This window comes from Pleurodeles waltl, chromosome 1_1 (genome assembly GCF_031143425.1).
Source record: "Pleurodeles waltl isolate 20211129_DDA chromosome 1_1, aPleWal1.hap1.20221129, whole genome shotgun sequence".
Taxonomy (NCBI): Eukaryota; Metazoa; Chordata; class Amphibia; order Caudata; family Salamandridae; genus Pleurodeles; species Pleurodeles waltl.
In genome coordinates, this window is record NC_090436.1 from 619,152,741 (window position 1) to 619,166,690 (window position 13,950).

At 47.3% G+C, this 13,950-nt stretch overlaps 1 protein-coding gene across 2 annotated transcripts in view; it reads right to left on the bottom strand.

Annotated features, from left to right (window-relative positions):
- EPB41L4A (erythrocyte membrane protein band 4.1 like 4A) overlaps positions 1-13,950 on the bottom strand; it is a 624,815-nt gene that overhangs the window by 30,018 nt on the left and 580,847 nt on the right. For both annotated transcript variants that reach the window (XM_069226476.1, XM_069226475.1), the window contains 2 exons: positions 3,413-3,460; positions 3,056-3,124 (listed from right to left, as the gene is read on the bottom strand). In XM_069226476.1, coding sequence (XP_069082577.1) covers positions 3,056-3,124; positions 3,413-3,460 — 117 coding nt within the window. The remainder of the gene's footprint in view (positions 1-3,055; positions 3,125-3,412; positions 3,461-13,950) is intronic.

The window sequence follows — 13,950 nt, forward strand, 5'->3', positions numbered from 1 at the left end:
ATGGGAAAGCACCATGCAGTGCCAGTGTGCGCGACCAGAGCATGCATCTCCATCAACTGATGTCTCATGCTGTACAGACTGTACTGTTATCAGTGAATGCAGTGCAAGTCTGTATTGTATCCAGGTAAATAATTTCAGAGAGGGTAATACCTTTCGGAGCCTTGACCAGGCCACTTGAATTGCCGTTAAGATTTTCTCAAATTATCCCCCAGCTTGTCTTACTTTGTGCACGTTCATGAGATCCCTCACAAAAGTCCAAGGTCTTATTCATATAATACCTGATTCAAAAAGTGATAACCACTGAATGAAAGATCACGGCCCTGTGCTGAACGCTCAAGCACAATTTGGTAACGGTTTCCTCAGCAACTGGCTTCTGTCAATGACACTACTAAGTAGATTTTGTTTTAATTTATTTTCCAAACACTTTGATGTAGCCTTTTTAAATCCAGACTTAGTTAAATAATTAATAACAGCTAGTTATTCGTGCAAAAAGTTACCACAAAACATTGTCTTCGCATGATTAGCTAGTGTGCCACTAGAAAGCGAGAGCAATCATGAGTCTAACATTTTCCACCATCTTAATGGCTCAATTTTAGAGCACAAACAAAGGTGCTGCAATTAGGTTGTGCATTATTATGCCTGCACTAAGGCCCTCATTTCGACCTCGGATGTCTTTTTCAAAGACCGCCAAGGAATCGCCGTGCTGAAGACCGCCAGTGCAGGTGGTTTTTAACACACAGCGTATTATGACTGCTGGCAGCCCTCCGTCCTTTTTCGGATGGAGAGCCGCCAGCAGCCATACTGGCGGTCAGCAGGGAAGTTGAGGTTGCTCCACCTCCACCGCCCTGTCATCAGAACACCACCCACCGAATCAAGTCCAATGATTCGGTGAGGCGGTGTTCTGGTGACGGGGAGCTGGCGGTGGAGCAGCCCCCATGGATCCCGTCCCCTCCCGGAGGATCAACGGACAAGGTAAGTTGATCGTCCGTTAGGGGAGGGGGATGGGGCGGTGTTGTGTGTTGTGTGCGTGCATGGGGGTGTGCGTGTGAGTATGTAGAAGGGGTGTGTGAGTGCGTGTATGCATGCGGGGGTGTTGTGTGTATGGGAAATGTGTGCAGGTCGGTCTGTGTGCATGTCTGTTTGTATGCGTGCGGGTATGTGTTGTTGCAGTGTATGTGTGCGTGTAGTGTGCGTGCATTGTCGATGATTCTGGGGTTTCTGGTGTGGTCAGATGGAGAGGGTGTGGGTCCTAGGTCTGATTGCCACCAGGAGTTGTTCCATGTGTTGCTGCTGTTGCCAAAGATCAGTACTTCCTTTTTGTCTGTGTTCAGCTGCTGGCAGTTGTTCTTCATCCAATCAGCGACGAATAACATGCAGCTGTGGAGGCTAGTTCTGGTGGTGGAGGGGTCGTCGGTAAGTTAGAGGATGAGTTTGGTCTCTTCTGCATATGAAAATATGTTGAGACCGTGGGATCTGACGATGTTGGCCCGTGAGATAATGTATGCGTTGAAGAGCGTGGGGCTGAGGGATGAGCCCTGGGGGACACAGCAGGAGATCTCCTTAGGTTCGGAGATGAAAGGTGGGAGGTAGATCTTCTGGGTTCTTCCAGTTAGGAAGGAGGTAATCCATCTGAGTGCATCCCCCTGGATGTCGATGTGATGGAGTCTTTCGATCAGCATATGGTGGGATATGGTGTCGAAGGCTGCCGAGAGGTCCAGGAGGACCAAAACTGCTGTTTATTCTCAGTCGAAAAGGGTTTGGATGCCATCGGTGGCTGCAAGCAGGGCATTTTCGGTGCTGTAATTGATGCGGAAGCCGGATTGGGAGGCACTGAGTACTTGGTTCTGCTCCAGGTATGTCATGACTTGCTTGTTGATGATCTTTTCCAGTACCTTCACTGGGAATGGGAGCTGGGAGATTTCCTGTTAGTTTTTGGGTTCGCTGGGGTTGGCAGAGGGTTTTTCACAGCCTGCATCAGGGAACTTAGCCAGTTGCACTCAGGCAAAGAAGTGTGATTTTCTGCTGTACACTGAGATGCATATTTATCAATCTTTTACACAGAGCAACATAATAAGCCTCTTTGCTGCGATGCATGAAAGGGCAGGAATGCACTGTTTTTACCATCATACAGCGCATTTCCGTACGCTGGCACACTAGTGGCTGCCTGGTACCAGCACAGGCACCCTTGTGTCATGGAGCAAGGGTGCTGTGTTGCAGGCAGGTTTGTAGCACATGTGGAAAGAGACACAAATGAGGAGAAATAAGGCTTTTCCTCATTAGGCTTCCCCTGGGAAGGTGTGGCATTTTGAAACATTCATAGGTCTCCCACTAACGGTAAATGTGGGAGTGTACTAAAAGCCATCATTGGATGCGTGGCAACACCCACACGCCACCCAGGTAACAACACCTCCCTGGAGTTAACACAAGGGTGCGATTTGTCCTGCCTTGTGTTACTCCAGATTTATCAAGCTCTGCATGGCCATGCAAGGTGGCCTTGTGTGGCTTGATAAATCTAACTTTAGTGCTGCATCATCCTTGTGCCCCCTTGCGTGGCATCACTGAGAAATACGCCCCCGATTTTTAATGCATTTTTCTTCCCAGCACACAGTGATGGCAGTCAGTAACTAAAAGTAGAATCTATTTATCTATTTATCTATCTATTTGTCTATCTACCTATCTATCTAGCTATGCTACTTTAAGGTCCACTCCCCTCACTTTGCTCTATCCATCTGATATTTACCTTTTTAGTGCCCTTTAACTTTTTCATCAGATACACCTAATTTCCTTTTGGAGGCCGCATGATATTTTACTGTCTCTATTTCAGGCTATTTGTTTAAACTTTTTCTTCTGGTGCACCTGCTTCGGTAACAAACTGTTCCCTGACACTAGCTTTCAGAAATCATGTGGCAGCCACAGTGCAGGAGGGCCCCACGAGCTGCGAGGAGGTTGCACTCACATCCGCACGCGTGCAATATCCCGTTCGTCAATGCACGCGTGAATGCATCCAGGAACAATCCACAAGAGGTAGACAAACATTGAAAGTGCATCAACTCACGCTATCTTCGTGTATGGAATCTCCTTTAATTGGTCCACCGATAAACCAGATGGGTCAACGAGTTCCTTCCTGAAAAGCATTAACAAGGAAATGACGCACATTATTGAAAATGAAAAAAGGAAGGTAAAATGCTACGTTTAAACAATGAGGCCAGCTGCCAGATGGCCCTGCCATGAACATAAAGAATCATGACGTGAAGAGCGCTTCTGGCATCAATGAATGCTTCCCTCCAGCACTCCTGCAGGCTTCCCACTGCTTCAGGGGCAGCTCAGCTGGCTGTGACGACGTCCCCTCCCTCCCCGCATCAAGGGTCGTGCTTTGTCATTGTACGTTCTGTGGTTATGTTATAATACTCACTGTATGTATTTCCACAGTTCTTCCTTCGCTTGCACATCTGGACTTCTCCTACAAGAACACAGGAAAGAAAAGACATCTTAGAAATGTGGGCAAAACCGTGCAGTGCTTCCTCGTGGACCTGCCTGTTTTCGAGACAACAATAAAAGAACCCATGCAAACGTCACTCAGTGCTTAACTGCAGTGCAGGAGCTCCTTTTTGGTAATACCGAAGGGGTCTATATGCCCCGTGTTACAAAAATAATAATAATAATCAAACGTGTTTTCATATAGACCTTCATACCGAGCTTTCTAAGCGCTATAAATAACAAATGTTACTGTGACACATTATTTATAGTACTCAGTTTACCCACCAGGGAGAAATGCCAAGGTTTGAACCCGTGACCTCGCCTGATCACCACATTACTCCGCAGCAAGCATTCTACACACTGGCAGACCAGCCAGGCGCTGCTCAAGCTTCTGGGCACTTCAAAGGGGCCGTTCTCTCCTTTGCAAGGGGTGTTTCTCAAGCAAAAGTGAAACTGTTTCCTGTGAGCAAAGAGAACCCCAGAAACTCTGCTGCACTCCTAAACGGGAGTGGGGTGCAAGCGCTTACTCTTCCGCCTCAAGGAGGGGTATGGGATATATTCAGACTCCTTGAAAAAAACAGGCAAACACTTTAAGAATTATTCTGCCAACAGCAGTATTCTAAGGCTTCAATTTGTCTGCAGTAGAAAGTATAATTTTCCGCACTCACCTAAAGTGCTATCCTCAACTCCGGCAAATTTTTGGATCAGGTGGACGTTGGTACACACGCATTTTATAAAGGATCCCCACACGTCACCTCGAGTTACACAGTGAACCCTACATGAACACCACAAGACCTCAAGCAGAGGTTCCCCACAGGGGAACACAGACCAGAAAGGCGAGGAGTCCGAGGTTATATCTTGAGACGCTTATACAGCATTACTTGTGAATATTCTTTTGTTATACCACACGGATTTCATGGTAGGAGTCATGCTCCTAAACCTTCCAGTCGCAACAATATACAAGGTAGGGTTGCAGCAGTTCTTTATCCGTGCATCATACAGCAGTGGTTCGCGGCACGCCATGGACCCCCCGAAGCCTGCAGTAGAGTCTCTCCTGCCTGCTCTGCCCCCACTTGTGACTGGAAACGGTGTCTGCTTCCATTAGCAGTGACCAAGTGTGTGCAGGGTCCTAGTGCCCTGTCTCATTCTGGCATTGCAACATCTCCCCCTTTTGTCTACAAATAACCCCATTTTCCTGCAGGACAACTGAGGGGGGGAAAAGAAACCAGATGAGAGAAGGGATAGAAGAACACAATTAGCGAAGGATGTATACATAAATAGAGAGAGAAAGAAGGAGAGAGAGAAAAGAAAACGAGGCCCAGCATATGTCATGTTTCTTCAATTAGTCTGTTGGGCCACCAGATCACGATCGATGGGCAGGAGGTCTCTCGGGCAGGATGTCACCAGCTGCCTGAGCCGTCTTCTGCTTTTTCATCAAACCGTGGTCCATCGCCATGGGACTGAGCCAATTCCTCTGCTCCCTCGGGGGTGTCATTCCAAGTCTGCGTTTGGGTGTCCGTGCACACTCCCCCTTTATCAACTTGCGGCACCAGTTATTTTTTGAAGTGTGGACTGCTCCTGGTGATGGAATAGGGCCCTGCTGCAGCTGTGATCATCGCCCGTTTTGCATTAATAATTGTCAGTGGCTACCTAAAGAAAGGACTGTCTGACTTTCTTGCGTGACGCTGATGCACGAGGACCAGGTCTACGGGCTTGAGTCTGGAGGGATTCGAGTGATGTTCTGTGTCTGGCTGCCTTTTCATCTTCTCCTTGGCCTCTTGGTCATGCACAACTATAGCGCTATGCTCCAGCAGTGCCTTGTTCTCCACCTGTGGTAAACAAGTTTTGCTTTTCCTTCCCATGAACAGTTCAGACGGGCGTCGCCCTTGGAGATGTGTGGGGTGTTTTAGTAGTCCTAGAGTACTTGGCACAGGGCTTAGCCAAATGAGATTTGCTTGAGGTTGCCTCTTTGTACTGCTTTCTTTATGTTGTCCTTGAAATGCTCCAATATGCCATTTGCTTGGGGCCACAACTGCGTTATTTTCCGATGATGTATCCCTAGGTAGGTCATGAATCTGCGAAATTTATCTCCTTAGAAAGATGGCACACTGTCTGTTTTGAGCATTTGAGGAGCAACCCCGGCTTGCAAATATCTCATCTATTACAAGTAGGGTGGATGCTGCTGAGGTGAACAACACTTGCTGCACTAGAGGGAAGCAAGAGTATTCGTCAATTATGACCAGTAGGTATCCACTAGTGTCCAATGGACCACAGAAGTCCATGGGCAGTGTCGACCATACAGCATAAGGGAGTTCCAACATGCACAGCTACGCTGGCTTGGACGGCCGTCCCGTGGTCTGACAGAGATGACAGATTAGACTCAACTCCTCCACCAAGCATCAAGGCCTGGGAGCCATACATCCTCTCTCAACATTTTATTGATTGCCACCACAACTCTGTGCCTCTCGTGTGCTAGACTGACTGTCTGTCGACGAAGGGCCTGCAGAATTACTACTCTGGTGCCTCGAAGCAGTATCCCTCTTTCTGTTTCAGTTCTTCTTGCATATGCTTGAATGCAAGCTCAACTTCTCTGTTGGCCCCTTCATTGACCTGGGTGTTGCTGTTCATGTGTCTCCACCTCTGTTGCTTCATGAGATGTTTTACTGCTATATTTCATCATTTCATGTAGCAGATCCTCCACTGTGGTCTGCGATGGAGTACTCTGTTGCAGTATAAACTTGATGTATTCTTCAGCTGTGGACTGTGCCTGTTTTGTGCTTGTCAGGGGGTGTCTTGACATGTGGTCCACTGGATTGTGGTCTTTCCCGGTTTTGTGAACAATTTTGAAGTCATACTCCATCAAACGTATTCCCCATCCTTGAATGCGCTGTGGAATTTTCACATTTGGGTTGCCGTATATCATCATCAGTGCTTGGTGGTCTGTTACAATTGTGAATGGCTTCCCATAGATGAACATGTGATAATGTTCCCTTCCCCACACTACAGCCAGGCTCTCTTTCTCTTGTTGGGAGTATGCCTTTTCTACTTCTGTGACCAGGCTTGTGTTGGGCCAGGATGGCTCCTAAGCCTACTGGGCTGGCATCCACTGTGAGTTCAGTGCACAGGAACTCGTCAAAATATGCAAGGTGATCCACCGCTGCAACAGCATGCCGAATGTCAGTAAATGCTTGTTCACACTCCGGTGTCCAGATGAACTGATGCCTTTGTTTGGTGAGCTCACAAAGTGGGGTACTCTCTGTTGCAAAGTCTTTGATGTAACAAGCGCAGTAGCTTGCCAATCACTTCTGCAACGCCCACTGGGACCCATGCTTTGTGTTGTAATTCCACTTTGCTCAGATCTGGCTACATTTCTTTCTGGGGAAAAATATGCCCAATGAAAACTAATTCTTCCTTTTCCAGCTACATTTGGCTTTGTTTAGTGTTAGTGCAGCTTTTACCAGCTGATTGCACACTTCTCTTAGTGCTGTGTTGAGCTTTTCTTTTGTACGGCCGAACACTAGTATGTCCTCACTGTAAACTAGACACTTTTTTACGGGCCTTATTATTCTCCTCACCATCTCCTGTACGATTTCAGCTGTGGTGGACACACCAAAACGGTGATGTTTGTAACAAAATAGTCTGAGGTGTGTGGAGAACGTGGTGATGTAGCGTGATGGAGGGTCGAATTCCAGCTGGTGGTAGCCTTTGAAAAGGTCTAATTGGAAAATACACAAGCTCCATTTAGGCAGCTGATGATGTCATTCCAGTGGGGACCTGGGTGTCTTTACCTTTGTATGACAGTTTTGGGTAAGCCCATGTCCATGCAGATGCATATCTTTTGTGTGTTCTTTATTGCCACTGCAACAATAGGGACCACCCATGGAGTTGGCTGGCTCAATGATGTATTGTGCTTTATCTAATTGTCTTCAAATTACTTGCATATTGATGATTGGCACCTTGTCTGAGTATCAGTGTTTCACTGATTAGATACAGAAATGCTACGTTTATTTTGTTTTTTATTTGCCTGAGACAAATAATTGCATTACAAAAGTGTGTTATTTTGCAAGAATTTTTGCTTCATAATTATGTATGGACATAACTATGTACTAGCGGAATAATTTGATTTCATGGTTGTGCCAATTCTCATGAGTTGCTGAGAAGTACCCCCTTCACTTTAAATTCCCTTCCTAGTATGAAATGTGCCTATGTAGTTTATCTTCATCTTGCTAGACTCTAAATAAATAATGTTATAACATTTTCAAATAGATTTCACTGGATTTCTGTATGCATTGAAAAATCTATATAGTTTGATAAGGGGCCCTTGTCCTTCATAACATGCTTATACCCCAGGTCCCTTTGTAATTCTCTGGGCTCCCCTTGTTTTTTTTTTTTAACCTTACCATTTGACAGACTGTTATAAGAGCTGGTGTTGGCACTTAAGTGCCAGTACTGAGCTGCAGAAACCACCGGCTCAGATTAAGCACTGATTGTGTGTGTAGTTGATTAGCAGGTGTGCTGTTCTTACTCTTTCATACCCAGCTAAAAAGAATATCTGAGCTGGGTGGGATGGGTGTGCAAAAGACTACTGTATTATGTGTATGTTTTCAGTATGAGGGAATTGTTTTTGTGAGGTAAAGTTATTTTTTTATGGATGACGTTAGCTGGCAGCCAAGGTCTTCATGATGAACAAAATGGATAAGTACAGCCACATATAAAGAAACTGAAATATACTTGAAGAAGTTATGTTATGCTTTGTTATGATAACCAGTTGGTAGAACTCACTGTTACCTAGATAGGTGTCCTGGTGCTATGAAACCGCCATAGAAACTGTCACAAAGCCGCAGCAGACTACTTATATAGTGTACATCCGGGTTTTGAGAGCCTTACTAAATGTCAACAAATCAGGGATAGCTCGCAAGGAGGAAGAAATGTTATTCCAAACACAAGCTGCCTTAATTGAGAAGGCTCTGCCTCCCCAAACATCCAGGCTTGTACTTTTGAAGATTGACAAAGTTACCATTTAAGAAGGAAGCAAACGGACAGGGTCATGGTGTGAGAACATCTGCTGCAGATAAGAGGCTTTGTGCCCAATTCACAGTTATATAAACATTACTCTCCTGGTCACTGGCAGCAAGTGCAGAGTCCAGGGCAGCAGAAGTAGACGAGTGGTAAGGCCATTGTCATGTAAATCTGGCTGATGCATTCTGAATTCGCAGTAGACAGTGTAAAACATATACCGGAGCCCACAGGATAAGAGTTGCCATAATCCTGCTTACTTAGAATAATCGACTGGACGAACTCTTGCTGCCCGAGTCAGGCAGGAGAGGTGGGAAACAAGTTATTAGGTTTGCACCTGGATGCTCCATTTGATATCAATTTAAAGGTGTTTGTACAGTTTTTAGGAGCAGCAGATCGAACGTGAAAGGCATTAGCAAATAATATACAACCATGGTAGCTTAATGCCATAAACACCAGTTAGAAAGACCTTCCGCTTGGAGTAGAGTTCATGCTATCACTCCAGATCCTAGTTTGATGTAATATGGAAAGGGTAATAAAGGCGGCTTCCCAGGTTGGTATCACACTCCTTGTGTTGAGTCATAAATATGCATAATGATGTCAAAGGAAACCAAACCCAGTTCAAAACAACTGACTGCCAAATGGATGACATTGCACAGTGACCCTCCCAATCAGCGCACTACAGAGGCAGATTGTGAAGATTCCATCGAGAAAGCTGAGCAGGAATTACTGCTGCTCCGTAACAAGACCAGGGATGTCCATCTGCACACATCTGTAATGCGTACCGGCTCTTGCACCAGCCAAGTGCTACAGGACAACTTCCCGCGATGGCGCGATCTGGGACGCAGAGAGCTGCTTGAGACGGGCAAGAAGTAAGTGTGGTGATCTGAGACGTTGAGGCAGAAGAAAAGAAAACAAACGTTGAACCACAGGGACTGGAGCAAAGAACACAGCAGTGTGTGCTCCCTGGACAATAAGACGGACAGCAGGGGATCGGTTCAGTTACAGGACAAAAAATGGAGCTGGTGGGTGTATTGTCATTCCCTCTAATCTGTGAACATCCTGCCAACTAAACTGTGCCCATCTGAGAGCAGGACACCTATAAGTAAATGCAATTTTTCACATCGATGCGAATTAACTCCTCTTTATTAAATGATAGAGCACACACCAAATCAGTGTGTCAGTTCTTAAAATGAGGGAAAATAAGAAAGTGGAAGTTTCTTTGCTTTTCACCATAATTGCTACACGCGAATGTTTACTGGGACTGACCAGGCTTCTGTATTCTTGGCAAATACAAAGTCTAACTAATGAGATGTTGGCTGTAGGGCATCACATCATCCAACAGCCTAATCTAGTAGCACCAACCACTGGTGATGTCTGCACAGTACAGAGTCCTTGCAGTGTAGGCTGGCAGAAGAGCACCATTTCCAGCAGCACAACCAGTAAAAATAGAAAACTGACTTAAAGCACAGTTATTAGCCCCTCCTCAATAACATAAGGCAGGTAAATAAGCCTTTTAAGAGAGGGTTCATTGAGACTTTAATGACCACAGAATAGAATAGTTGAATATAAGTAGCAGGCATCAGGCTATCGGAATTGGTACCTTGCAATGTAGTAATAAGTATGCTGGTGGCATTTAATGATGTTGAGGGATTGAAACGAGGTTAGACGTATCTATCTTGTAATTGGGATGTTTGTTCATCATTGGCTACTAAATGAGTGGGACTCTGTCCTACTCATCTACAATGTAACATCCAAGCAGCCCAGCTCCTCACTCAGGAGCAGGGCCTACGGGCACGGGCCACCAGCAGGGTGAGAACCGGGGAGGGACGCGGCTGGGGAGCGGAAGGGGCTGACTTGGCCAGGGGAAATGGGTCATGATTATATCAGTACCACCAAGCTGATGGAGTCAGGAGCCACAGAGAAAATAAAACTCGTGGTTTTACTTAGTTGCTGCTGCAGCAAGAAAGTAATGATGAATGTAATTGTCCTGCATTCAGTGCACCACAAAACAGATATATTAGCAGTGTTGATGAGCAACAGCTTTGTGTTATTACAAACTGGTCTCCTATACAACTTACACATTTTCGAGCAACAACAACAAAAAACATGAATAACGTATTTAACAGTAATCTGCTGCCCATAGCCTCTGTGGTGCTGATGGTGGCAAGAGCGGCAGCCAGGGAAAGGCAGTTGTGTAAACTGTAGTAGTTCTCGTAGCACAGCCATTTAGGATGCCGGACACTAAGAAAGGACATGGGCCTCATCACATGTAAGCCTCAGTTTCACTCTTTTACGAGCCGAAGTAAAATCTGCATCATGAAAGCGTACACATATACAAAATATTACTGCGTGTTCCAAAAATATAAATGAGAATTCATACAAAGAGTGATTGAAGAGGTCTGACCCAAAGCAACCAATGGATGAAGGGGGCTGACCGGAGAGCCCCTGCTGTCACAGCAATAACAGCAGGAAAGATGTCTGTAGCCAGTCCTACGAAAATGAGTGCCCCGAGGAATGGAAGCTGCAGCAGGACCACGCACTGGAGCTGTGATGCCTTAGTTTGCCTAACTCCACTGCAAAAATAGTCCTCTACTCCCCTGTGCGAACAAACAGCAGACTAAGGCACTTCAGCGCAATCACTCAAGTCATCCGAATCACTGCTCTTCAGTGACCACTCATCACCCTCACCATAGTCCTCAGCCCAGACTATCCCCAGCGTATTCAATCATACCAGGTGTCTCGTGGACTGTACCTCCCCTCTGCCCACAGTCACAGAGCTCTGACCCTGCTCTCAGCATGTTTACAAGGGCGTGGCGTGGAGGGCAGTGGCACAGCCCCATCTATAGAGAAAAGTGAAGGAAAGCCAGGAAAGTGGTAAAGTGAAGGGCTGTGCACTGCGGCAGGGTCACGGGAAAAGAAACAACCCAAAGCAGAAACAGCCAAAGACTGTATGTTGAGTAAACAAATAACAGTAGTTATTCCCGGTAAATGAAACATTCTGATTGGCTGTCAATATTCAAACTCTCCACCGCCAGGCTAATGTGATTTAAGGAAGTACCTATAGCTGTGTTGTTCCTTTCAAAAAGTACTTAATCTGGTGACTGTATTTACACGTTTGAAGCATTTCGACCTTTTATGCTTCTCTTGAAAATAAGATGATAAAGCGTTTCAGATGCTCGATAGCACATGGAGGGATGGTATATGAAATCCCCCCGACTTCCAATCAGTGTCAATTCTCTAAAGTCTGAGTAACATACATTGAGAAGTGGCAGTGGAATGCACAGGTCCTAAAGGTGGTATGTTACATTATCTCCCGTCCCTCCCTCGCCTTCCTTTAAACCAATGAGGCTTCCTGCCTCCCACTAGACTCTCCCTTCCCCTTTTAACCCCCCCCCCACCCATACCCCCTCCTGTTCTTTTTGACTAGCCCACGCTAGACTTTCCCTTTCACTTACCTTCACGGCGGGGCCTGGGGGAGGCCTGGGGGACATCGTTGGATGCACTCCTCGGGACGCAGAGCTCCGCGAGGTGTGCTTCTGCCGGGCGCGTCTTTTCTGAGCTGGCGGGGCTGCTCGTAAGACGCGTCCTGGGAGGCGGCTGACGGGGTCAGCCGGCTCTTGGTGGCTGGGGCGTTAAGTTCCGGTTTTTCTTCGCCGCGGAGCCGCAGAGTGATGCCGAAGAGCGTTTTTTGGTTTCTGTGCGGGAAGGATGGGCGTTTCTGCCCGCATTTTGACTGAAATTCTTGTTTTGACCTTTGTGTGGATTGATTTATGGGAGATTGTTCCTGGGCCCTGTATATTTGGGGGTGTTTTTTGGGTTGGTGGCAGTGTGTTCTGGGGATGTGATCATGCCTACAGCTTCAGCTAAAAACCAGAGGATTGTTTCTTCTTCCTCCTCAGAGGAGGATGGTGCTGATGGCGTTTCCACCCCTGGGAGCCCCCAGGTTAAGGGTGGTGGTGCTGCACCCCTCATGTCCAGGGGAAGGTACAGGAGATGTTCGAGGTGGCTGTTTCCGGAGCTCTTCGAGCGGGGATGGCCAGGCCTAGTGGGGCTAGGGCTACCCATACTCCTGCACTTACAGAGAAGTCCTCCTCAGAGAGCGAGGAAGGGGTTACTCCATCTACGTCCTCTGGGGGTGAATATGTCTCCGGGGAGGAGTTGTGGGATGTGATGGCACATGTAGACTATTTGGGGTTTCCTGTGTTTCGACCTACCTACTCTGACTCTCACTTATTTCCACACTATCAGACGCCTTCTAAATGTGCCATGCCTTTTCAGGGACCTGTGAAGGATATGGTGTTTCGAGAATGGATGGATGTGGATTAGGCTCAGGTTCCACGGTTCATTCAGATACTTTATTTACTTGAGGGTGAGGAGGTATGGCCTCCCTCGGTCCTCCTGGATTCACGTTTGGCTACCCTGATAGGCAAAACAGCTTTCAATCCGGAGGATTGTGTGCCTACTGATGCCACGGCCCGTAAGGTGGACTCAGGGCTTAAGAGGGCTTTTGCGGCTGAGAATCTGGCTCTGAGGGCAGGTATTTATTCTGCTTATGCGGCCCAGTCGTTGGTGCAGGACTTGGATGAACTGGCAGTGGCTGTTCAGGATGGGGCAGAGTGTTCGGAGCTCCTGGCTGGTATGGAGCAGCAGGCCAGGTTGTTGGCAGATGTGTCTTCAGATGTGGTCCGTGCTTTGGCTCTGGCGTCTGGTGCTTTGATTGGGGCCCGGAGGTCCCTCTGGTTACGAGCCTGGAAGGCCGTCCCGGGGGGGTAGTCTGCCTGGCTGAGACTACCTTTTGAGGGTCATAGCTTGTTTGGGGTTCACTTACCTTCCATGCTTTACAAAGCTTCTAAGGAACGGAAGCATGCTTTGCCTTATAAGCAAGGAGCAATAGCTCAGCGGCAGTGTCATCTGCCTCTGGTGCTGGAAGCTCCCCAGGACAAGGGTTCGTATCCCGCCACGGCTGGTCAAAACACATGTTTGGAAGAAGCATTCCCGTTCTTCTCCTAAGATGGAGGCCAAATCCTTTTTTTTTTAGGAAACAGCGTTTTCGGCCGCGTTTTTCCCCTAGGATGGCGGCGCCTTCGAGCCGGGGTAGGTTCACGAAGGGGTCCTGACATTCACTGTGGGCCTGGCATAGGGCTGGTTGGGGGAAGGCTGTGTCACTTTCTTTCGACTTGGATGGAGAGTGTCAGCGATCGTTGGGTGCTGGACATTGTGGCCAATGGTTACGTCATCGATTTTGTGGTGATGCCTCCAGATTCGGGGGTACGTCCCACTCCTCTACCTGCAGGAGGGTTGCGGTGAAAGGCATTGTTGGATGGAGTCCGGGACTTGCTGGTCAAGGGGGCGTTTCCCGCGTCCCGCTGGAAGAAAGGGGTCAAGGCACTTATTCGGTCTTATTTCTAGGTCAGAAAGTATCAGGGGGGTTTCGGCCTGTGCTCAATCTGAAGG